Genomic DNA, 24,467 nt, shown 5'->3' with positions numbered 1-24,467 from the left:
CACAACCACTTGGAACAGCTGAACTGAGGCATAGCAATCATGATGGTCGTTAACACAGCCACAACAGCTAACACGATGCATATGAAGTGTTCTCCATGAAGCACTTCAGATAAAATAACTCATTCATTCTCACAACATCTTGTGAGATAGGTTTCTATCATCTTCACTTTACTGAGGAGGAAACTGAGGCCTAGAGATCTTTCACTGATTTTCCCAAAGGCACACAGCTAGTCCGAGGCACTGTTGGAGGTTGAACCCAGATGAGCTGGCTTAAAGGCTCTGCTTGGAATCACGACACCAGAAAGTGAGGGCCTTGGAAGGGGAGGAAGGAAAGACTCGAGGCCACAATACAGGGTTTGGGGAGGACCACCCCAAAATTAGCAGGCACTATACCATCCCTATGAACACCCGTCCCAGCTAACATTCTCCAAGCACTCACGACATCCCAGGTTCTGTGTGGAGCTCTGGAGTATCAAGCCCAGGCACCAAGATTAAAAGGAAGCCTGTGCAATGACACCTGCTACGTGCAATGCAAGCCACCTCCCTGAGCCCAGTCCTTCCTCACTGGAGTCACAAAATGACCTTGTGTGTCCACTCTCTTTCCTTCTCTCTCCCTTCCTGCCCTTCCTTTCTTCCTTTTCCCTCTCTCCTTCCTTTCCTCTCTCCATTGATCTTTTGTAACTTGTAGTCCTTATAGTCCCTAGCCCAGCGCCATGAGAAAACGTCGGTTTCCACATCCATATATTGATAGCTCTGAACTAATCAGTGGTCCCTGGCCTGAGCTTCTGTCTGTCCGTTTCTGCCTGTTCCCTCCCCAGGCTCAGCTACTCTGGCCTCAGAGGAAACTCAGGCCTGCAGAGAAGTCAGGGCCACAATGAGGGGTTGGAAAACCCAAGAAGAAGTCAGATATGGGCTGGGAGCCACAGCCCTCCCGGTCTCCTTGGGACACCACACAGGGACCAGCCTACTCTAGCCTGGGGTCCAGGAACTGCAGAGACCGGGTGGGGAGGAGGGGATCTGTGCCAACCTTCACTTTCCCCTTATCTCCTGCCCTGCCCCGAGCAAGACCCTGAGACTATTCACATCCCACCTCTAAGGTTTCAGCTGTTCTAGGATTCAATTCTCTCCCTGCTCTATTTTTCTTCTTCTTTTGCAATCTCCAAGAAACCCGAGCTGCCAGATGGGTGGGGGAAATGATTGTTTTCTGTCTGACATCTGGATTTCATTAGCAGCCCTGGGCATGCTGACTCAGGAATGGCAGCTCCCCTGGGCTCAGACCTTCCCCAGACCCCTCACGGCGCCTGGTCCTTGCTGGACGCAGGAGGCACAGGTGCCAACATCCTTAAGACCTCCCTCAAAGGAGTAACTAGCCCCCCAAGAACATCTTGGGCGTGGTGGAGGCTGAGGACTTAGAGAATTTCTGCTCCCAGCTCAGCGCCCGCCTGATGGGTGGCTGCCAGCTGGGCGTGGCTGGGCATGACCACCATGAAGGGTGACAGATGGCTGCAGGAGAGGACGCTAGGTCCTGGACGGACTGCCCCCATCTGTACCCCAGTCTCCATTCCTACAGAGGCTCCGGTGGGCCATCGAGGCAAAGAGCCCTGTACTGATCTGCAGTAGCAGATACAATTTGGAGATGAGGAAAGGTGGCCCAGAGAGCAAGTGACTCATCCAAGGTTGCACAGCTGGTAAAAAGTAGAGCTGGAACTTGAACTCTGGCTTTGAGGTTATACGTTTGAAGCTGTTTCCTCTGACCTCAACAAGATGTCCCTTCACTAACATCAGGGTCCTTCCTGTTGGCCTAGGGACACTCAACCCCGTCTGAGTTTCAGAGGAAAGGTAGTATCTGGAGTTTTCACATCATATCATCCATCAGAGAGGCCTGCAGTGGCCATCCAACCTAAAGCAGCCTCAGACACTCTTCAGGGAGGACACCTGTGGGTCCCCTCCTCCATAGTGAAAGTGAAAGTATCTGTTGCTTAGTTGTGCCCGGCTCTTTGCAACCCCATGGACTGTAGCCTGCCAGGCTCTTCTGTCCGTGGAATTCTCCAGGCAAGAATACTGGAGAATACTGAAGAATATCCCTTCTCCAGGGGATATTCCTGACCCAGGGATTGAACCTGGGTCTCCTGCATTGCAGGCATATTCTTTACCATCTGAGCCACTATTTTATGACCTTATTGGCATAAAGATAAATATCACTCAGACTGGATTCATTATTATACACTTACTATTATTCATTTTTTCCTTCTGGTTTTAAGATAAATGAAAATTACTATATTTTTGTGAGCCCCTGAAAGAGCAGTGCCTTGGCATGCCTGCTGTTTCTCCCAGAGAAGCTGGCCTGGCAGTCTTGGTCAAAGCACTCATATTCTGCACAGCAGTTCTTGTCATCTCGTATCTCCTTCTTCTCTTATTGATTTGTGCTTATTGTCTGACTTCACCCAATACTACATGAACTCCAAGAGAGTGGGACTCTTTCCTAGTTTGTCCACTATGGCATCCTCAAATGCCTGCTACGTGCTTGGCACATGGTAGGTGTTCAATAAATGTCGCTAAATGAATAAAGGAAGAGAAACCTATCTTCTCAGGCAAGTGTATTTGAATCCCAGGTAGTGGCACCCCATTGGCGACTTCAGCGATCTAGCAGCACCTCCTTAACTGCTTACCCCTGTTCCCCCTATTCACCTGGTCACCAGGCGACATGAACGCTACCTTCTCATCATGTCTAAAATTTGTCCCCTCACCTCCAACTTTCCTTGCCCTTGCCTTGTATCCAGTCTTATCATCTCTCCCTGTGCCTGGACTGGTTTGGTCTGCAGTCTTGCCTCCTCCAGCCTGGCCTCCCAACTGCCACCAGCGTGATCTTTCAAAATGCCAATCTGAGTGTGTCACCTAAAACCCCTGGATGGCTTCTCCTGGCTCTCCAGATAAAGTCCAGACTGTGTAGCCTGGCACACAAATCCTCCACCACCTGCTGCAGCCATACCTCCCGCTCCTCCCCTCAGACACCCAGAGTGCTAGCTGTCGCCAAGGGCTCGTGGTTCCCGGAAAGCAAATTCCTACTATTAACACACTTTCCTGGAAGCCTTCCCCGCTCCGCACTCAGACTCCTCCTCTCTGAGGCCTCCCATGAAGCCCCAGGCAAAGCTGGTCCCTCACTGCAAATGTTATAGCCCTGACCACCCTGAACGGTCAACAGCATTTCTGTCGTCCACACTGGGCCACTGTGGGCAAAGGTCAAGCACTTGTCCAGCACAGGCCTGACATAGAGTAGGAGCTCAGGAAGCGCTGGGAGATTGTACTGAGGGCTGGGCTTGGCTCTGTCCTGGACAGATTGTGTGTCCTGAACACGGATGTGGCACTTAGTCAAGGCCCCACCATATACACACATACCATACAGGCAAATGTGGATGATGCAGAGCAGGTCCTGCCACATTCGTGTGCAGAAGCCAACGTGAGACACACGGGTGACCCTGTGGGCAGGCCCAACAGAGAGCACCCATGACTCCCCTACAGCCACCTGGAATTTCTGCGGTCACCACCGCTGGCACCCCAACCAGCCCTGGCCTCCTTGACTGCACTGGGGCAGCAAACACCCCGAGGCTGGACCAGTGGAGGAATCTGCCAGATACAATGACTTGGCCAGACCAGGCCTGATATGGTTTTTGTCCACATTGTCCTCGTCCCTCTTTATTTCTAGCAACCCATCTTTTTAAAAAACGCTGACTTTCTGAGAATGATGGTGGAGATCAAAACCTGGATGTTGACGCTGGTGGTAGGATCTAATTTAAAAAGCATGGGCTCTGGAATCAGGAAGGCCTGAGTTTCAATTCCAACTTTGCTGTTCATTAGCTGTGTGACCTTAGGCGAGCCACCCAACTTCTGTGGGCCTTGGTTTTATCATCTGGCAATTGACCTGCTGGAGTTTTTGAGATCATTAAAGGAACTGGTACATATTACACACTAAGCTCAGAGGTAAACTCAATGCTTAGAGAATACTATTATTGCTGTTCATATTATTATTATTATTACCCTTGAATAGAAACCTGGCACATGTATACAGATAGCTACAGGGACAGGTTTTTTAAAGAGGTCAATGATAAACATTCTTGAATCCTAGCTTTCTTAGGCCAGTGCAGATGCTGGCTGGAGAGAAATCCTGGCCAGGCACAGCCTCACCCCACAAAGAGGGGTTGCCTTTCACCAACACTGGAAATTTATCTCCAGCACTTTCTGCCGCTGCTTTTGGGGTTCCTCTTCATACAGTGCCCAATCCCCTTGTACTGCACCTGGTAGCTATGAGAAGCCTCACCAGTCTAAGGAGCTGAACTCTGGACACCTCACTGTACCCTTAAGGTTGGAAAATAATCAATTAACAGGTTACCATCCTCTGGTGCCTGTATCCCACTACCCAGGCTGTTGGCAGTGAATGCTTTAACCAGGTTTTCACTGCTACCTTTCTCTAAGCCTGGGGCTCCATGGCAGCTTCAGGACCCAGGGAGGGCTGGCCTAGGGTTCTGCATGTTCCACCCCTAGTCAGACCATTTGAGATTTTTTTTTTTTTTTTTTCATTTGAGATTTTAAAAGCATTTAAACCATTTAAAAGTCATTCCACAAGAAGGGAGGAGAGAAAGAAGTAGAAAAGTCATTCAAAGAAATGATGGCTGAAAACTTCTCGAATCTGATTTAAAACTTTAACCAACACATCCAAGTAGCTCAACAGACCCAAAGCAGTATAAAGATGAAGAGATTCACAAATGGAGACATCACAGTAAAACTGCTGAAAGCTAAAGAGAAAAATCTTGAAAGCAATGAGAGAAAAATGGCATGTCATTTACAATTGATTTCTAATAATAATAACTGACTCCTCATCAGAAACAATGGAGACCAGAGAGCAATGGGATAACATATTCAATGTGCTCAAATTAAAAAAATCTGTCAGCCAAGAATTTTATACCCAACAAAGCAATCTTTAAAAAAATGAATGTGAGATAAAGACATTTCCAGATAATTCCCCACTGCTAGCACACCAATCTTTCAAGAAATACTAAAGGAAGTTCTTCAGGCTAAAAGCAAGTGACCCCAAAGACCAATGAACATACACATTAAAAAGCAAGGAGCACTGATAAGGTAATTATGTAATTATAAAAGACAGTATAAGTGTGTACTTCTTTTCTTCTCTTAGCTAATTCAAAATATTTGTCTTATAACATATAGAAATATAGTACCTTTTCCAATAATAGCACAAAGAAGGTGGGTGGGAGAAAATGTGTCTTGAGCTAAGGAAATGACACCAAGTGGTAATTTGAATCAACAAGAACAAATGATGAGAATTCAAAATGTGAAATAAGAAGGCTAACATGAAAAAAGCAATAAATATATAATTGGTCTCATTTCTTCTCTCAGCTTCTCTAAAACACAGAAAGTTAAATAAAGTAATAATTCTAACAAGCATTGTTGAGTCTGTAATATACATAGGTATAACAATAATGCCACAAGAACAAGGAACAAAGAATAGAACCATAAGGGAGCAACATTTTTATTTTGGAGTTAAGTAACATTTCTCACTGGAGTTAAGTTAGTATAAATCTGAAGCATATTTTGATGCGTTAAGGGGTATAAGACCTGGAGCAACCACTAAGGAAATAACTTTAAAAAATGGTAAAAAAAATACTTAAAGAAATTAGAATGTTACATTAGAAAATTAACACTTAATGAAAAAGGAAGCAGTGAAGGAGGAACAAAGGAACAAAATGAACATGAGCAATTTCAAAAACAAAGTAAAATGGCAGATCTAAATCCAACTATATCAATAATAGCATATATAAAAAGAGCATTAACAATAGCATTATCAATAATGTAAATGGATTAAGCAACCCAAACAAAAAGCAAGGATTGTCAGGCTGGATAAAAAGTAAACCGAGATCTAACTATATGCTGTCTACAGGAGACACACTCTAGATTGAAAGATATGAACTGATAGAAACTAAAAGGATGGGAAAAGATATATCAGGTAAACAACAACCATAAGAAGGCAGGCTACACTAATATCAGGCTAAATAGACCTTAAAACAAAACATATTGCTAGATAAAGAGGGATGTTTTCTAATGACAAAAGGACTACTCCATCAGGAAAATACAGCAATTACAAACAAGCATGTGTGCGTCCTCAGTCACTTCAGTTGTGTCTGACTCTTTGCAACCCTATGGACTGGAGCCCACCAGGCTCCTCTATCCATGGGATTCTTCAAGCAAGAATACTGGAGTAGGTTGCATGCCCTCCTCCAGGGGATCTTTCTGACCCAGGGATCAAACCCGTGTCTCTTGCTCCTCCTGCATTGCCAAGCAGATTCTTTACCACCAGCACAACATGGAAAGCCCATCGTAAACACAGATGTACCTAATGGCAGAGCATCAAATACATCCATCAAAAAGCAACAGAACTGAAGAAAAATTGTCAATTCAATAATAATAGAGATTTCAATACCCCTATTTACAATAATTTACAATATAACTAGGTTGAATGTCGACAAGGAGTCAGAAGACATGAACAACACGATAAATCAACTAGACCTAATAGACATCTGCAGAATACTCCACCCATCTGTATACTTCTCAAGCGCACATAAACTATTCTCCAGGACAGACCAAATTTTAGGCCATGAAACAAACCACAATAAATTTAAAAGCACTGAAATAATATAAAATGTGTTTTCCAACCACAATTGGATAAAATTAGAAATCATTAAAAAAGGATACTTGAGAAACTCACAAATATGTGGATATTAAATAACATACTCCTAAATAACTGGTGGGTCCAAGAAGAAATCACAAAGGAAATTAGAAAATATGCTGTGATAAATGAAAATACAACATACTGAAACTTATGGGATGCAGCTCAGAAGAAAATTTATAGCTAAAAACACCTCCATTTGATTAAAAAAAATGTACAATCAGTATTCTAACCTTCAACTTCAAGAAACTAGAGAAAGAAGAGCAAACTAAACATAAAGCAAGTTGAAGAAAGGAAATTATAAAGATTAGAGTGAAGAATTGAAAGCAGGACTCAAAGATATTTGTGCATCCATGTTTAAAGCAGCATTATTCACAACAGCCAAAGGTAGAAACAATCCAGTTGTTCACTGATGAATAAATGAACAAATAAAATGTGGTAGACACTCAGACACACGGATACACACACACACACACAATGGAATATTATTTAGCCTTTAAAAGAGAAGGAAGTTTTTAATAAAAATATATCACAAGGCAAAAAAAAGGAAGGAAATTTTGACACATGCTATAATATGAATGACCCTCGAGGACATTATACTAAGTGAAATAAGCCAATCACAAAAGGATAAATACTGTATGATTCCATTGATATGCGGTACTTAGAGGAGTGAAATTCTTAGAGACAGAAAGTATAATAATAGTTTCCAGGGGTTGGGTGAGGGGAGGGAAGAGAATTATTGCTTAATGGGTACAGAGTTTCAATTATTCAAGATAAAAAGAGTTCTGGGGATGGTTGATGGGGATGGTTGCACAACAATGTGAATGTACTTGATGCCACTGAACTGTGTACACTGAAAAATGGTTAAAATAGTACACTTTATGTCATATGTATTTTACCACAATTTTTTAAAAGAGTAGCATTTGAAAGTAATGAAATGAGAGTAGGAAAAAAATAGAAGAAATCAACCAAACCAAAAGTTGGTACTTTGAAAAGCTCAACAGAGTTAAAAAACCTTCAGCTAGAATGACCAAGAAAAACAGAGAGAAGACTCAAATTATAAAAATCAGACATGATAGAGGGAAACATAAAATAAAAAGGATTATAAGAGAATATTACGAACAAACTTCATGCCAATAAATTAGATAATTTAGATGAAATGGAAAAATTCTAGAAATACAGAAACTATAGAAATTGATTCAAGAAGAAACAGAAAAGCTGAATAGACCTGTAACAAATAAAGAGATCCAATTGGTAATTTAAAAGAACCTACCCACAAAAGAAGACCCACACTTGGAAGGCTTCATAGGTGAATTCCACCAATCATTTAAAGAAGAATTAATATTAATTCTCCACAAACTCTTCCAGAAAGTAAAAGCAGATGGAACCCTTCCCGAATCATGGAGTTAATAAACACTATTACATGGACGAACCTTGAAAACAATATGCTAAGTAAAAGCATATGCCAGGGACAAAAGGCCACATATTATATGAATCTATTTATATGAAATGTCCAGAATAGGGAAATCTACAGACATAGAAGGTAGATTAGTGGTTGTTAGGAGATGGGGGACCAGAGGGTGATAGCTAAAGAGTATGAGGTTTCTTCTTAAGGTGACAAGAAAGTACTTTAATTGACTGTGGTGATGGCTGCACAACTCTGTGAATATACTAAAAATCATCGACTTGTCTATTATAAAGAGTTGAATTATATCTCATTAAAGCCGAAATAAGCATTCCACTTTTAAATATTGAAAGTGCCGAGCTCTTACACAATAGTTCATTTGGAACAAGGGTTTCCACCTGTTCCTTCATTCAGGCACATACTGAGCACCTGTTGCACTGTGTGGTACCTGGGCAGGCAGAGGGGTACAGAGATGAATTCAGTCCAGCACCTGGGGCTTGTGGTCAGCAGAGAGGTGGGGAGAATGCAATCCTATTCCAGCCTGCTAAAATCCTTATCCAGGCATGTGCACTCCACATATGTGACATAAGGGAGACAAAAACAATGCTAGCCAAGTTACTGAGCACTTACTGGGTGCCAGGCACTGTGCTAAGCACTTTTCATGCATTACTTCACTGAGTCCCCACAGCAACCCACGATGTGAGTGTTCTCGACAGCCTCATTTTACAAATGGTGACCCTTGTGAAGAGTAAAGGGCGGTCCTCGGGCCTGCAGGCATCCTAGACAGAATCAGGTTTGAGATGGGGCTAGAAAAGGACCTCTAGGGAGAAAGTGAGGCTCCACAGGCTATGGCTTCTCAGCTTGGAGCAGCACGGATGCTCAAGGAAGCAGAGAGCACCGAGGTCCCAAGAGCAGGGTTCAGCCTTCTCTGCAGCTGTCCTCTCCTGAGACTCTGTTTCTTCAGCTGTAAAATCGGGCTATTATTCCTACTTCGGCCACAGAGTTGAGAGCCCTGCACAAGATTCGTGAACACACTGTGTAACATATAGCACCATGCTAGGAAGCAAGAGACCCTGAGGAGAGGCACCCTCTATCCTGCACGTTGGCAAGACTCTGGCCCCATCTGGGAAAGAGCAGCGCATACACAAAACTCACACACACACCTCGTCGCTGTCCCTCTGCCTCTGCTTCATCATCCATTGCCTTTGGATACCGGTCACCCCTTACTCATCAACCTGTCAGCCCCACTCAAGCCCCTCTCCTAGAAGCTTTCCTGGGCTGCCCACCCAGTAGACACTCTCGGGGAGCTCTGAGGAGGTGCTCTCATGCACCCATAACAGAAGGTTCTCAGCACACTGGGCAGATGTGAGTGTTAAAGGAAATGCTTGGAGAGCACTTAGCACAGTGTCCATCTCCTCCTTAAACAGGGCGGAGTCCTGCTCCGCCCTGGAGGCAGGGTGACTGAGAGCTGACAGGCCCTGTGTGTAGGGTGGCGTGGGGGGCTCAGTCAGGGAAGGCACGGGAGGCTGCTCCCTGGGTGGGCCTAGGCACATCCTTGAGCACCAGCCAGATCCTCAGCCACCTGCTGGCTTCTCGTCCCATCCCTAGAACCCTGGGGGCTAGGGGCCTGACCCTCTGCCAGGGTGCCCTCATGCCAAGGGTCCCTTGCTCACTGCACACATCTGCCCAGGGGGTGCGGATCTGGAGGGCAGCCAGCAGTGGGTTCAGGTTGGGTGGGCCTCTCTTGGCCAGGGGCGGGGGGAGGCTGAGATCACCAGCTGAATCACCAGGAATCACAGTTCTGGCTTGGGTTTGAGGTTCTGCATTTCTAACAAGCTCTGGGGCGACAATGATGTGGCGATGGCTGACTGTACTTGAAGGAGCAGGGACCTAAAGCATGGCGTAGCCATTCCTGAGAAGAGTGGTGATTGGCACCTCGGCACCCCCACTGGTCTTGGAGGGACCCAGCCCTGCCTGGCCACACCCTCAGCTGCCAACATCTGGAGGGCAAGGCTACATGGATTTTCTGAGTTTCCAGGATTCCATTTCCATTACACGTATAAAATAAAAGTAGTACCACACCATAAAAACAGTGAAAAGTATGAAAAAATAATAGGAAAAAAAAAAATCGCTGATAATCTCATACTGTATGTAAGCCAACTGTTAACCTTTCTCCCCAGGATTCCAAAGCCACATCTGGCAGAGTTAGGGGTCGCCCAGTGAGTGGGGTCTGCTGCCGGAGCCCCACCTTGTTGCAAAGAAACACTGGGGGAGAGATGGGGGCTGCTCCTGACCCCTTTCCCACCCCAGGGAGCAATGCCCAGCCCTCCGTGCCCAAGGCCTTCGTGTGTGCGTGCTCAGCTGCTTCCGACTCTTTGTGACCCCACGGACTGTAGCCCGTGGGGTTTTGTCCATCTGTCCCATGGGATTCTCTGTCCATGGGATTTTCCTGGCAAGAATACTGGAGTGGGTTGCCATTTCCTCCTCCAGAGGATCTTCCTGACCGAGGGATCGAACCAGTGTCCCCTGTGTCTCCTGCAATGCGGGCAGATTCTATACCACTGAGCCACCTGGGAAGCCCCTGCCTGAGGCCTTCACCCAGACCTATCCTGGGGGCACCCCTCCCCCTCACAGGCTGCAGGCTGCAGAGCAGGCAGAGGTGGGGTCTGGGGGAGGGGGCGCACATCTGGGTTCCTGGCCCGGAGCCCACATTCCTTCCCTGTGAGTGGGAGGTGATGGGCTCTCAGGAGAGCCCTGAGGAAGCCGCTGGCCCCTCCTGCCCAATGGTAACAGGACCCACCTTGGCAGGAAGACTGGGGTGGGGTGAGGGGAGACTGGAAGGCCCAGAATCTCACTCTGGGGTGCCTCTCCCAGACTGCTGACCAGCCAGTGCAGGCCCAAGCTGGGGCTCTGTCCCATCCACACCAGCTAGCCTGCCCCAGGAAAACCAGAGGGGACAAAGAAGTGGTGGCCAGCGATCACGGGGCGAGGTGCTGGAGGAAGGGACCCCGGCGAGCTGTTTTGCCTCCTCTACCCACGGAGGCTGGTCCACAGGCCAGCCAGGGCCCCGAGCCCCCACCGGGGCCGGGCTGCCTTACCTGGGGGCAGTCCTTGATGTAGTGTCCTTTGTTGAAGCACAGGTGGCACAGGTAGTTGGGTGGGGGCCGCTTGCTGGGCTTGCGGGTCTCGGAGGTGAGGGTCAGGTCGGAGAAATGCTCGGTGAGGGAGCTGAGGCCGTCGGCGATGTTATTGAGGGAGCCGTAGGGTGAGGCACTCTTGTACACGCTGCTGCTCAATGCCTGAAGGGGACAGAGGCCGTGAGCCCTCTGGAGGCCTGGCCACTGGTGCAGCCACAGCCTTGTGGACACTTCCACAGGCTCGTACACACACACACACACACACACAAATTCATACCGATTCTTTTTTTTTTTTGTCTTCCCTGATCTTTTCTTTTTAATTTATTTTTTATTGAAGAATAATTGCTTTACAAAATTTTGTTGCTTTTTGTCAAACCTCAACATGACTCAGCCATAGGTATACATGTATCTCCTCCCTTTTGAAGCTCCCTCCCATCTCCCTCCCCACCCCACCCCTGGAGGTTGATGCAGAGCCCCTGTTTGAGTTTCCTTAGCCATACGGGCAGTTCCCGTTGGCTATCTATTTTATATACGGTAATGTAAGTTTCCATGTTACTCTTTCCATACATCTCACCCTCTCCTCCCCTGTCCCCACATCCATAAGTCTATTCTCTATGTCTGTTTCTCCAGTGCTGCCCTGTAAATAAATTCTTCAGTATCATTTTTCTAGATTCCATATATATGTGTTAGAATATGATATTTATCTTTCTCTTTCTGACTTACTTCACTCTGTATAATAGGTTCTAGGTTCATCCACCTCATTAGAACCGACTCAAATGTGTTCCTTTTTATGGCTGATAATATTCCATTGCATACATGTACCACAATTTTTTATTCATTCATCTGTCGATGGACATCTAGGTTGCTTCCATGTTCTAGCTATTGCAAATAGTGCTGCAATGAACAATGGGATAACATTTGTCTTTTTCGATTTTCGTTTCCTCAGGGTATATGCCGAGGAGTGGGATTGCCGGGTCATGTGATGGTTTTATTCCTAGTTTCATACCAACTCTTTAGTCACCTGCAGGCTCTGGCTTCCTGGAGCCCGTGTTCAAATCCCAGCTTGAGTTGTGCATCCATGGATAAGCCAGTGAACCACTCAGGACCCCAGTGACCCCATCCAGTAAACAGGATTAATGACAGCTACCTCCAAGGGTTTCTAGGAGGCTAACATAACCCTTTATTTCTTGCCTGGCACTGGGGAAGTACTCAGTATATGATGATGGTGATGATGGTAATCATTAGTTCTTTACACGCTGCCGGGGGTAAGACAAGCAGCAGAAAGCCACCTGCTAGAGCCAGAACTCTGCCATGTGCTGGTGGGCTGACCAGCTCACAGCCTTGTTTCCACTGTACCGAAAAGGAGACTGAAGTTCGGCACTTTGCCTGGCCTCCTGCAGCCCGACGCCCGTGCACCGTGTGTCCGGGGAGCCCTCAGCCCAGCCTGGGCCAGCTCTCTGGAAGCCCGGGGAGGAAACGGCCCACCTCTCTCACCTCTCCCACCTCCAGTTGACAGGAACCAGATGTCTTGCCTGGCTTCAAAGCAGACACGGCCCAGGCCCCCTCCTGGTGTATACAGCCTCTATTTATAGGAGTCACGGGCTCTGGGCGGCCAGGCACACTGGAATTCAGCAAAGGTGGGGCCTGCAGTGAGGCTGGCAGGGAATGGCCATGAGACCCTTCTCCTGGGGCCAGGCCAAGGCTAGAAAGAGGTAGCTTCCCCAGGGGCTGATGACAAACCTGGGCACAGGGCTCATGCTTACTAGGCTCCAGTTCTTGGGCATACCAGTGGGGACAGTTCTTTTTCTGTGTCCCTTCAGTGTTGGAAGGGAGGGGAGTAAGCTGAGAGCTGGTCCCAGGGAATCAAGACACCCCTCCTCCAACCAGGACAGAGCCCATACCTTACACATGTATGCCTCTGGAGGTCCATCACTCCTCCCTGGAGGACATAGCCCTTACTCTTCTTGGCTCCCTGGACACCCTGCTCTGTGACCCTGGCCCAGCCCTTTCCCTCTCTGGGCCTCTTTTCTCTCTCATGTAGGCTTGGACCAAAGCCTGGGATCTGGAAGGAAAGACAGACACGACAACCAGGGCAGCTCAGGCCCAACACACAGTCAGTCCTCAGGGACTGTGCATTGAACCTAAAGGCTCCTGATGACATCTTGGGCTTCCCTGGTGGCTCAGCTGGTAAAGGATCTGCCTGCAATGCAGGACACCTGGGTTCGATCCCTGCATTGGGAAGAGCCCCTGGAGAAGGGAAAGGCTACCCACTCCAGCATTCTGGCCTGGAGAATTCCATGGACTGTATAATCCATGGGGTCACAAATCTCTGCTCTACCACTGCAAGGGCCACTGTGGAAGATCCCACACGAACCTGCATCCAGTCTGAGGACAACTTTCCAGCTCCCAGGTGGCCCCAGATGGTCCATCCTGAAAGGGAGAGGGTCCCCCATCCTTGGGGTAGTGGCATGCGAGCCAAGACAGGACAACCTTAAGGGATGTGGGGAGAGTCCCAACGAAAGCGGGATTAGATGATACTAGTAACATGAACTTTAATGTCCCTGGCGCTGGAAGCTTTACATGTATTAAGATAACTAATGCTCACCACAACTCTGAGTCACTGTCCCCATTTTACAGATTAGATCAGTGTGTCCACACTTGTATTGAATGACCTGGGAAACTTTTAACAAATACAGTTTTCCTGGGTCCCACCTGAGACCTACCAAAGCAGCCACCAGGGACTGAGGGCCCAGAATCTGCTTTGCTTCACTGTGGTAGAATATACGTTACCTAAAAACCTATCCTTTTAACGATGTTTAAGCGTGCAGCTCAGCAGCATGAAGCACATTCACATTATTTACAGTGCATACATCACTACCATTCATCTCCAGAAATTTTTCATCATTCCAAATTGAAACTCTGTCCCCACTAAACACTAACTCCCCACACCCCGTTCACCCCTAAGCCCAAGTCAGCATTTTCAATCTCCCTTGGAAGGTACAACCTTCCCATCCCTACCTGGCCTTGGGAGCACCTGGACTTTCCAGCCATTAAGGTTTCTCCTTAGCTTGTCTCTAGGCCTCTCCTCATCCAAACTGGTCTGGGGGAGGGCAGTGTTGCCCCAGTCTCCCAGAGAAAAGTTCATCCAAACAAGAAACTTGAAGTTCCAAATGGTGTGACTCATTCTCATGACTGGGAAATGCAATTTCACAAATAACAACCCTCTTATTTTTTTTTCTTTCTTTCCTTTTTTCTTTTTCTTTTTTTTTCTGGATAAGATTTAAGCAAGTCCACAGGAATCAGGGCTGTTTTGGCAGCAAATTGTCAAGAGGAAGGGGAAGTTTGGTGGGTGCCAGAAACTGCACTAATTATACCCTGAAAAACCTCTCCCCCATCTTGTGGCCACACACCCCTGCCCACGGGCAGCCCCGCGGGTATCCCTGGGCAGCCAGAGGCCTCTGAGCAGGCTGTCTACCCCCCCCCCCCGACCCCCGGCAGCCTGACACCCCTCCCACCGCCTCAAGAAGGTCACGGCTTTGTCCCTCAGGAGGGTCACACAGGCAGCTGTGGGTCAGAGGAGCGGGGCCAGGGCTCCCCTCCCCGCCGCCTCTTCCCACCCAGCGTACACTGGCCTAGCCCTCACAGCTCCTCCAACTGCCTTCCCCAGCCCCAGTTCAAGACCACACCAGGAAAAGACTAAAGGAAGGAGCAGTCAGCCGACCCATCCTCACTCTGAAGTTACGATAGAGAAAGTGAGGCCAGGGGCACAGACCAGGGCGCGCAGCCAGGCCTAAGGGCCAGGAGTTCTGCTTGCCGGCTGGCTGGATGGGCGGGTGGGGCGGCAAGCTGTTTCCTCTCTGAAGCCCTGAGGAGCTTGGCCCATGGAGGTAAAAGGCGAGCCGGTCTCTCAGCCATTTCCACGGCCTGTGGAAGGCCAGGACACACAGAACTCCCTCCCCTCTGCCCATGGAGCTGGGCCCCAGGATTTTGGATTCCCCACATCTAACAGGGAGCAGGGAAGGAGGGCAAACTTCATGATCTCTGCAGGCCTGCTTTATTAAAGTCCAGACACTCAGGTACTGAAAGATGCCCCCAGAGCATGGTACACAAGAGGGCACTTCATTCACAAGGGCTCAACGTCTCCCAAGTCCTGCCGCCGGTGGCTGGAGGGCAAGGCTGGGCAGGGCTTCCCTTCATCAGTCAGTCCCTAATTCTACAACAGCAAGGCTGCTCCCCTCGGTGTCTCACTGGCCACTGTTTTTCTCCCTCCAGGCCTGCACTTTCTATCCACTCCTGGGATGCCCACCCTGGATCCAAACCCTCTAGGATCTGGTTCTTGACCTGGTTCTGACTCCAGTGATGTAGCCATGAAACCAACCCTTCTTCTTGCTCAGGCCTGGGTGGCAAGGGACAGTGTGAAAAGCACAGATCCAGGTGGTCCTGAGGTCCCACTGGCCACAGAGGCCCCAGCCCCTTCCAGAGGTCTTCCAGACCTCCTGGCCATAGCCCTGTGCTGCGGGCTGGGATGGGGACTCCCCTGCCCTGGCCTGAAGGAGCTCTGAAGTCTGTCTCTCATCTCTTTATACAGAGATAACTCTTCATCTCTTCATAGGGCTGAACATTCCCAAAGGCAAAGATTCTGCCATCCTCCACTGCCCCAGAGACCAGACTCCAGTGCTCCTGAAGCCCGTGATAGTCCTGCATATAGGCAATCACAGGCAGGAAGGGGGCTCCATTTGACAGATGGGGGTATGGATGCCCTAATACCTTGAATGATTTAGCTCAGGGTCTCTGAGTTCCCACAGACTAAGTCAGAGGGTGCTCTCACCCCAGATTTTGTTGCTCTGGCTGGGGGGTGAGGGCAGCCCCACTAGCGTATGGCTCTGGGTCATCTAGGCCCAAAAGAACAGCCTTGGGGAGGAGACCACCCCTCCTTCCTCCCTGGGTCAGTGACCCCAGCAGCGAGCAGGAAGCGTGGGATCCTTATGCCACATGCAGGGAACAAAGCAGCAGATTCCTGTCCATGGCTGGAACTTCTCCAAGGTTCTGGCTCGACAGTTGGGGAAAGTTAGATGGGAAGAACTATAGTTTATTCTGAGCCTACTTGTGTCACATACTCAACTGGATCCTTTCCCTTTCTTAGACTCATACCTGCCAAGAACACTGTTAGATGGGCCTTGCCGGGCCGGTTTTATAGAACTGGAAACTGAGGCTCAGAGAGGCTGAGTAACTTGCCCAAGGAAACACAACCAGTACGTGTCTGAGAGGAGATTCACAGCCCGATCTGCTGGCCTGTTATGGTTCAGCTCCCAAACAGCCTCCAAGGCTTGTCTTCCCCTACAGGAAGGGGAGCCACCTGGCAAGGACCATCCTCCATGGCACAGAGGCCCTGTGACTCCACCCTGCCAAGCCCCTCAGGCCTGATGAGACAGGGTACCAGTTTCTCTGGGTTGTGTGAGGGGCTCGGGCCCCGGGAATGGCGGTTCTGCTGAGGGTACACAAGGAGAGATTTTCAAGGACAAGTCAACCTGACAAACTGTGCTTCCTTTTGGCCACCATCCCCAGGATGGAAAGAGGGCACAGTGGGAGAGGCAGGCAGGAATCAAGGCAGGTGGGCAGGAGCTTCTGAGGGCAGCCAAGAAGAAGAGATGGGTACAAGAAGAAAAGAAGGGACAGCAGGCAGAGGTGGGCGCAGCACCGCAGGAAAGGTCTGTGCAGAGCAAATGTGGAGTCTGCTGCCCCTGGGGCCTGAGAAGGCCTTAGAGGAGGAATCCTCTTGTCCTAGTTCCCAGCTCTGTGGGGGTTCTTCCATTCTTCCATCAGCTGAACAACCGCTTCCTTATCCCCCAAAGCCATCCCTGTCCACACTGCTATACACACACAGACATGCACGCACACACATGCACCCCCACATGCTTCTCTTTGGGACAAGAAACCATTCATCGCACAAATGACTCCACCCCTTCTCCAAGGATATCTGCACTTCTTCACCCCTAGGGTCTATCTGGGGCTCCAGCCCCTGGGGTCAGACACATACACATGCTCACAAACTCACACACATTCTATAGAAAAAGCAGGGGTGGAAGTGGGCTGGGCTCAGGGATGGGAGACAACCATGGCCAAGGATGGAGCGGGCCAATGGGAAAATGAAGCCAGACCAAGGGTTTCCCCAGCTATGGTTAGACTCCAGTTCTGCTCCTGTTTCCTAGGTCCAAAGATGACCTGTGGGCCAAGAATGCAGCAGTGTTGACCATGACAGACGCAGCAACCCTCCACTCAGGACCCCTAAAGGCACCATTGCCTCCTGGAAGATTCAGATTTCAATAAGCAGGCTGTGTTCTTCTTGGTAAGGGGAGTTGGGGAAGAGAAATGGGAAAAGAAAGGACCAAGGGATGGAGGAGCACAGTGACAGCAAGATGGAGTGGAATAGACCCAGAGGAGACTCCCCCTCCCCACTTAGTCTCTCCTGCTCCCCACTCACCTGGCAGGGATTCACATTTCATAGCCACGTGCCTGCTGCCCAGTTCCCCAGCTCGAGCACAGGCGCTAGGGAGTGGGCTGCCTCTCGCATCTAGACCAAATACATTGAATGAAAGCAGAAAGCATGGATCTGAGAATCCGAGGACTAGACGGTCTCTAATATTTAGACAGTCTGGGGCACCACCAAGGCTTGTAGCCTCTACAGCAAAGGGCTTGGATTTGAGGTCGACTGTCCACACGATCCCCCTGAAATCATGTGCAAATGCGAGTTCTGCGTGTGTGTGGACAGGCGTGCTGTGTGCATTGCACTGAGGACAGGAACTTGAGCTGCTTTCAGATTCTCAAAGAGGCCCACAGCCAAAGAAGGTCAAGAACCCTTCGCACACCTAAACTTCTGCTGGGACACCTCTAGGCATAGGGTTTCATGACTCCCACGTCAGCTCTTTAAAATTTATCAAGCAATTCATAAACACTTCTTCCGTGACATAAAACAAAAGGCTAAGAGGCTGCGGAAAGTGTTCCCTAGTCACAAGTCTGGGGAAGGAAGAGGAGGAGAGAGTCCAAGTCATCCATCCACCCATCCACCTAGCGAATGTCCACTGAGCACCTAGTCTGTCCCAGACAGTGACCAAGCATCAGATGCTGGGATTGCCAAGTGAAATATGACAGGATTCCTATTCTCAGAGTGCTGACATATAGGGTAATATTTCACAGCAATGCCGACTGTTCAGACATGCTTTACCAGAAGCATGTACCATTTCTCTGTCACGGGACATGGAAGGAGGGAGGTGTGTTCCCTGTGGCAGCCAGGTAAAGCCTTCAGAGAAGAGACATCCACTGGGGCCATCAAGAAGTAAGTTGGAATCTGTCAGTCACACAAGCACAGTCCGCAGCAGTAGAAGCAACAGCAAGTGCAAAAGCTTAGAGTGAAAGCTTGGTGCTTAGTGTTTTCAGAAACCTCAAGTGAATCTATATAGCCAAAGGAGGGCAGAATAAAGATTATACATCACAGCCACCACCACCCACACACACACCCACACACATACACACAAGAGGCCAAGCACCCTGAGACACACCCTGAAGCCCTGATCCTCAACTGATTCCCTGACTTTATCTTCCTCCTCTTGAAGAGCCTTAGTTTCCCCATCTGCATAATGGGGACACCGCACCCAGTGGGTGCTATGAGACAGGAGTGCTAGGAAGTGCTCGGTGTCCATCTCCTCTGCCTCCCCCAAGCCAGGCCACCCTTGGACTCATGCCCCACAGAGCCCCAGGCTGGAGCAAGGACATGACAGAAAACCCAGGACCCATGAGCAATGCCTACCACTCCTCAGAAGGTTTGGGATCGGGGACAAATCAAGAGAGGCACTGAAGCCTGGGAGAGCACCCTGGTTAATGCATGCCCCATACTGGCACCCAGGGCATGATCCAAGTGAATGCCACCCGCATCAGCAGGGTGAGCCAATGGGACGGCTATAGTCGGGATGGAGAAGACTTCTAGGTCAAGTTCTGCCACTGGCTTGCTGAGTTACCAGCCAGGCCCCTGTTTTCTCTTCTGTAAAATGGGGGCCATGAAGAAAAGATGCCTAGAATAAAGCACCACCACCCAGAGTAAGGGACGTTTCTCCGCAGGGTCTTTCTCTTAGTGCTGACAGTGCCTGACTTTCTGCCACTGCGAATTCCCTATTACTAATGCTGCCTGCTTTCCTCCTTTCCACCTGACTCAGAAGGTCCATGAGGTGTGGTCTCCCTCCAAGTCTAGGCCAGCCCAGTCAACTGAATTTGACGGAGGGAGGGTCAGGCCACCTCGGCCAACAGGCCCTCGAACAACGGTCTCCCTTGCCTGAGTCAGAGCTCAGCTTTCCAGGGCTGGCCAGAGGGAGCCGGGCATCTTCCCAAGCTCCCAGCTGGGCTGGAACGGCTGTTCCTCCCAGGCCTTGGGGCTGCCCCCCACCACTTCACACAGACCACAAAGGCTGCTGGGAACAAACCTCAGCTCCTGAAGCCCACTCAACCCCAGTGAGGCAAACTCCCACCCTCTGCAGACAGGTGGCTTTGTTCTACACATCCATGCCAGTCAGGCAGCCCCTCGGCTCAGTCGCACCAACGGAGAGCAAAAGTGATAGATCCAAGCCTTCAGAAGACTGTCAATACCTAGGACCTTTTAAATCAGGAACCCCCTTGAAGGGTTCTAACAGCCTCATGTGTGTAGGAGCCTGAAGCCCTGTCTGGTAAGCCTCATGAGACCCTTACTGCTGTTCTCAAATCTCCAGTGAGACCAGAAAAGGCAAAGAGGAGGGTGTCCTCGGTGCTGTGAAGATAGCACTAGGACCCAGGAGGGCATCTGGGTTAACAGCTGCAGGAAGAGCCTCCTACGGGTTGAAAATATCCAACAAGGAAGAGGTCTGCTTTGATGGAGCATGCCCTGAACTTGGAGGTATTCAGAAGAACACTGGCAGGTGTTCTATGCCAAAAATGTACTCCAGTCAAATAGTTATAGAGAATGTCGGGCTGAAGAAAGATTAGCAGGTTCTGCCCTGCAGGACTTCTCAGAGCCTTTACTGTGTTAGTGGGCAGTGTGTGTCTCCAAGGGAAGGATACTAAAGCTGTTTCCCAAATGGATTTGACTCCAAAGCCCTTCCCCCCAACCTCCACAAAGCATCACTTGACAGTAGAGCCACATCTTCAAGCCACATCTGGCCCTGGAGGAAGAGGAAAAGAAAACAGCTGCCCTAAACATCTGACCTGGAATGGGACAGCTCCGTCTCCCTAAGGGGGTGCTGGACCTACCCAGGAGGGGCTCTTGGCATCACTCGGAGGTGCTTGAGCACTAATGCTCAACATGAGGGTACTCTACTTTTCTGGAGGTGGAGTCCCATAGCCTCCGCACTGCTGTGAATTTAAATTCCAAACAAAACCTGGCAGGGAAGACCCCCACCCTCATGCCACCAACCCCAACTGCCTCTAAGACCTGCCTTCCTCGGGTACCCGGAGAAAGAGAAGAAGGGCATAGATGAGGACCTCACAAATTTCCCTCCAAAGACATATATTAATAGTTGTTTCCACAGATCAGGGGTTGAAACAGGGGTTCGTTCACAGGGTCTAGTTTCTATACCCAGAGGCCTTTTTAAAAACTGCACCAAGTCCCCGTGTGTGCTTTGGCCTGGCAGGCTTACCACACACTAAGAAGCCGAGAAAACCCCCACAAGCAACCAGTCACCCCCAGTGCCAGTTTCTGCACTTGCCCATGAACTCCACCATCTCCCTCTCTGCTCCCAGGGCCAGTGTTCCACTCAGAACCCTTGGCTTATCTTCAGCTTCCAGAGCTGAGGTTCTAGGGGCACAATGGGCTTCTGTGCCCCCATGTCCTCAGCCCCCACCCCCACCCAAACCCCAGCTGCATTCATGGTGCTCTGCTATTGTGGTGGGAGCAGCCTGGGGGTGGTGCAGAAGGGGGTGGGCTCTTGGCACGGGGACCGGCGCAGACAGGCCATGGTCAGTGGTCAGCATGCAAGTCACATCCACAGACACTGCCACTGGGCCTGCCAGGCTCTGCACGGAATGGCGATGCTCCTGGGGCCCTGGGGCCCTTCGCAGAGTCCCTGCAGGCCCACACACAACTTGCTTCCTGTCGGACAAGCCCCTCGGTGGCATTCAGGTGGGGGGTATTTTTCCTTGCCTTCTCAACCAGTTGCTATTTTGGAGCCATATTAGGTCACCAGCTAAGCCCTAGATGCAGGAAAGGCCTGTCCCTAGGAGCACAGCTGGGGCTTCAAGAGGGTTTAGTAGGCGAAACGGGTGAGGGGGAGGTGGTGAGAGCGGGTGAGTCTGAAGCGAAGAGAGTCTTCCGGAAGTCAGCAGGCACGGCCTTCCAGCCCCTGCATGGAAGTCACTGGCCCATGAGCATAGGAGAAGCCCCTCCTTACTCTCCCAACTCAGCCTGTCTGTAGGCACATCCTCTCTTGTACAGCTCTCAAATCCTACACACATCACCCTGGGGGAGAGCAGAGACTACATGTTACAGATAGGTAAACTGAGGCCCAGATAGAAATGAGGGTTCTTCCAAAGTCATGAGAGAGTTTTTTCCACCATTGCTCTAGATAACCTTTACCAGCTCCTTCTACACTGGCCCTAGCAAAGGAATGTGCCCCTTCAGTGGGTTCACCGAGGTAAGCAGCTAGCTGAGGCTGCTTAGGGACCCCCACTTGATCTGTGAACCATGGTCTCCCTTCTACTTTGGGCTCCTACAGGATCCCCATGAAATCACCCACCATTCACACAGTATCATCTTATCTGTCTTCTAATCGGGGGCCGCCATGGGACTCTGGTGGAATTCCCAGGGGGCCAGGCAGAGCTCAAAAATGTTCTGTAAGAGAACAAACAACTGACAAGACCCAGGCACTGTCCTCCAAAGTCCCTGGTCTCAGAAGCCAGTTCCCCGAAGAGGAGGCAAAGTCCCTTGTAAGAAAGAAAGATTTCCAGCCAAGAACAATTCCTCACGTGGAAAGAGTGCTTTACAGTTTACAAAGAGTTCTGGAATACGAATGCTGTCGCCTGGCACCAAAGGGTGCTTTCCAGATTCATCTCCCCCAGCTATGCCTGACAGTCCAATACAGATCAACCATCCCTTCTTTCTGCTGGCCTGCCGTTGGCCCATCTCTAGGCCTCTGGCCAGCAATTCATATAGCCGTGTCTTCCCTAGTCAATAATGGCAGAGGCAAACACATTATGGGGTCACAAAGGGTGACCCTCTGTCTTTCCCACCTCATCACCAGCACACTGGTGTATACACAGGTCTCCCGCAAACTGGTAAGGGACTCTGACTCTCCTGAAACTAACTGGTATGCCCTGGTCTAGAAGGCAAGTGCCCCTCCCGTGGGTCCTCTTCCCGGGCCCCTCCCTCTGCACTTTTGCAGAGAGAGCTGCCAGAGGCAGAGTGAGGGAAGGCCACAGAGGGTGTCTGCGGTTCTCACATGAGGCAGGAGTAAGTGGGAGTGGGGCCCAGGAGGAGTCCAGCTGAAGGGAGAGAGGATGGTATCCAGGAAGGCTCTGAAGGGCTCTCCAAGGGGCTGGGAGATCCTGGCAATCTGGGTATTTATCTAGCTGGGGAAAGATGCAATCTGGGTATTTATCTAGCTGCCCGTCTGACTTTGTAACTGAATCCATCCAACAGGCAGACTTTGCAACGGCAGCCGGCCCAGGTTTCTGGAGAAGGCACTGGGCAGCTGGAACCTCTCCCCCTATCGAGCCCCCTCCCAGGAGCTCAAGAGATTTCCCTTTCATTTCCTTCCAGGCTGGAAGGGCGGGGGACAGAACAGTCTGTGGGGTCAAGCCCTCAAAAACCACTTCCTATGTGGCTGGGGGAGGGCGAGCGGCTGAAGAGTGTTATCTGGGGGTCCCTGCGTGAGAAGAGCAGAAAAATTCTGCGGGTGAGTCACTGCTCTCCAGAGTGCCCGTCGGGTCGGGAACCACCGAAGTCGGAGGAGAAAAGATTTCAGGGCCCTCCGGAGGAACTCGGAGCAAATCCACACTCTCTGTCCCAGCGAGCGGTGGCCAAGAGGGGGATGGGATTGGGCGTGGGAAGGACACTTGGAAGGGGCTCCCCGCACAAGCCGCGCCCCGGCTGTCTGGAGACAATCCGGAACCCACCCACCCGGTCGGGCCCCTCAGGCTCCTTGGAGCAGGGCGCCCCAGGCTGGGAGAGAGGGAAGGAGGGCTCCACCCTCCCCAGAGCTACTCCGGGCCGGGCTCAGCGGGGAGGTGACGCGCTCCCGGCGCCCCGGGGACTTCAGGAGGCGAGTTTGGCAGAGCTGAGCGAAGTCAAGCCAAGCAGGGCCGGGCAATACGGAGCCCGGCCGGGCCAAGCCAGGAAGAGCTGGGCAGATAGGAAAAGGCCCTGCGCGGTCGCCGGAGGGCGGGGGCGCGCGGGGGCACCCACCTCTCCGCGCTGCAGCTGGAAGAAGCTGTTGAGATAGCTGGAGTGCAGGGGCGAGCCCAGCTGCTCTGGGCGGCCCTTGCCGAAGGCCAGCTCTGGGGGCGCGGCGCCGGCGGGCGGCTCTGGCCGGAAGGCATCGAAGGCGCTCGCCTGGTGCGTGTCCTGCAGCGACAGGTAGACCCAGTTGAGCAGCTGGGTCGGCTGGTACACCGAGGCGGCGCTCGTGTCGATGGCCGACAGCAGGCTCATTTTGCGGCGGCGGTGCCGGCTCCCCGCCCCCCACCCCGGCCGCCCGCTCGCGCCCCCCCCTCCAGCGGAGGGGCGGGCACCGGGGAGCCTGCGCCCACTGCCGCCGCCTGAGCCCGGACGGCGATCGCCTGCACCCCGCGCTCAGCCCGCAGCCGCCGCCGCCGCCTCCCCCCAACTGCAGCCGCTTCGCGCGCGGGCGGAGGAAGGAGGCAGCGAAAGTTGGGCAGGAAACTTTTGGGCCCGCCCCCTCCGAGCCGCCCGCCCCGCCCCGCCCCGCGATCCGCTATCTGCCTCTGTGCTGACCCCTTCAGCGGCCGCTGCTGGGGTGGGGTTCTATGAGGCCCCGCCCCTTGTGGCACTATCCTCGCCTTCCATTGGCTGTCTCATTGAATATAGAGTAGCGGGGGCGGGGTGAGAGGGGGGAAGGGGAGCTCATCTACATAGGTAGCACGGTGCGGGCCCGCCCATGGGCGGTCCTCTTGCAGTCCCCGCCCTCTGTGTGCGGCCGGCCCACCTCTCCAGCTC

At 50.8% G+C, this 24,467-nt stretch overlaps 1 protein-coding gene across 1 annotated transcript in view; it reads right to left on the bottom strand.

Moving 5' to 3' along the window:
* The window catches only part of ZCCHC24 (zinc finger CCHC-type containing 24), a 63,941-nt gene extending 39,807 nt beyond the window's left edge, over positions 1-24,134 (bottom strand). Inside the window, exons 1-2 of the mRNA XM_043476401.1 lie at positions 23,697-24,134; positions 11,240-11,440 (exon numbers count right to left, since the gene is read on the bottom strand). Coding sequence (XP_043332336.1) covers positions 11,240-11,440; positions 23,697-23,942 — 447 coding nt within the window. The 5' untranslated portion in view covers positions 23,943-24,134. The remainder of the gene's footprint in view (positions 1-11,239; positions 11,441-23,696) is intronic.
* Between the last annotated feature and the right edge of the window lie 333 nt (positions 24,135-24,467).

Source organism: Cervus canadensis, chromosome 8 (genome assembly GCF_019320065.1).
Source record: "Cervus canadensis isolate Bull #8, Minnesota chromosome 8, ASM1932006v1, whole genome shotgun sequence".
NCBI classification, from domain to species: domain Eukaryota; kingdom Metazoa; phylum Chordata; class Mammalia; order Artiodactyla; family Cervidae; genus Cervus; species Cervus canadensis.
The sequence above is the reverse complement of the archived record's forward strand: the minus strand, read 5'-3'. Positions and strand labels throughout refer to the sequence as shown.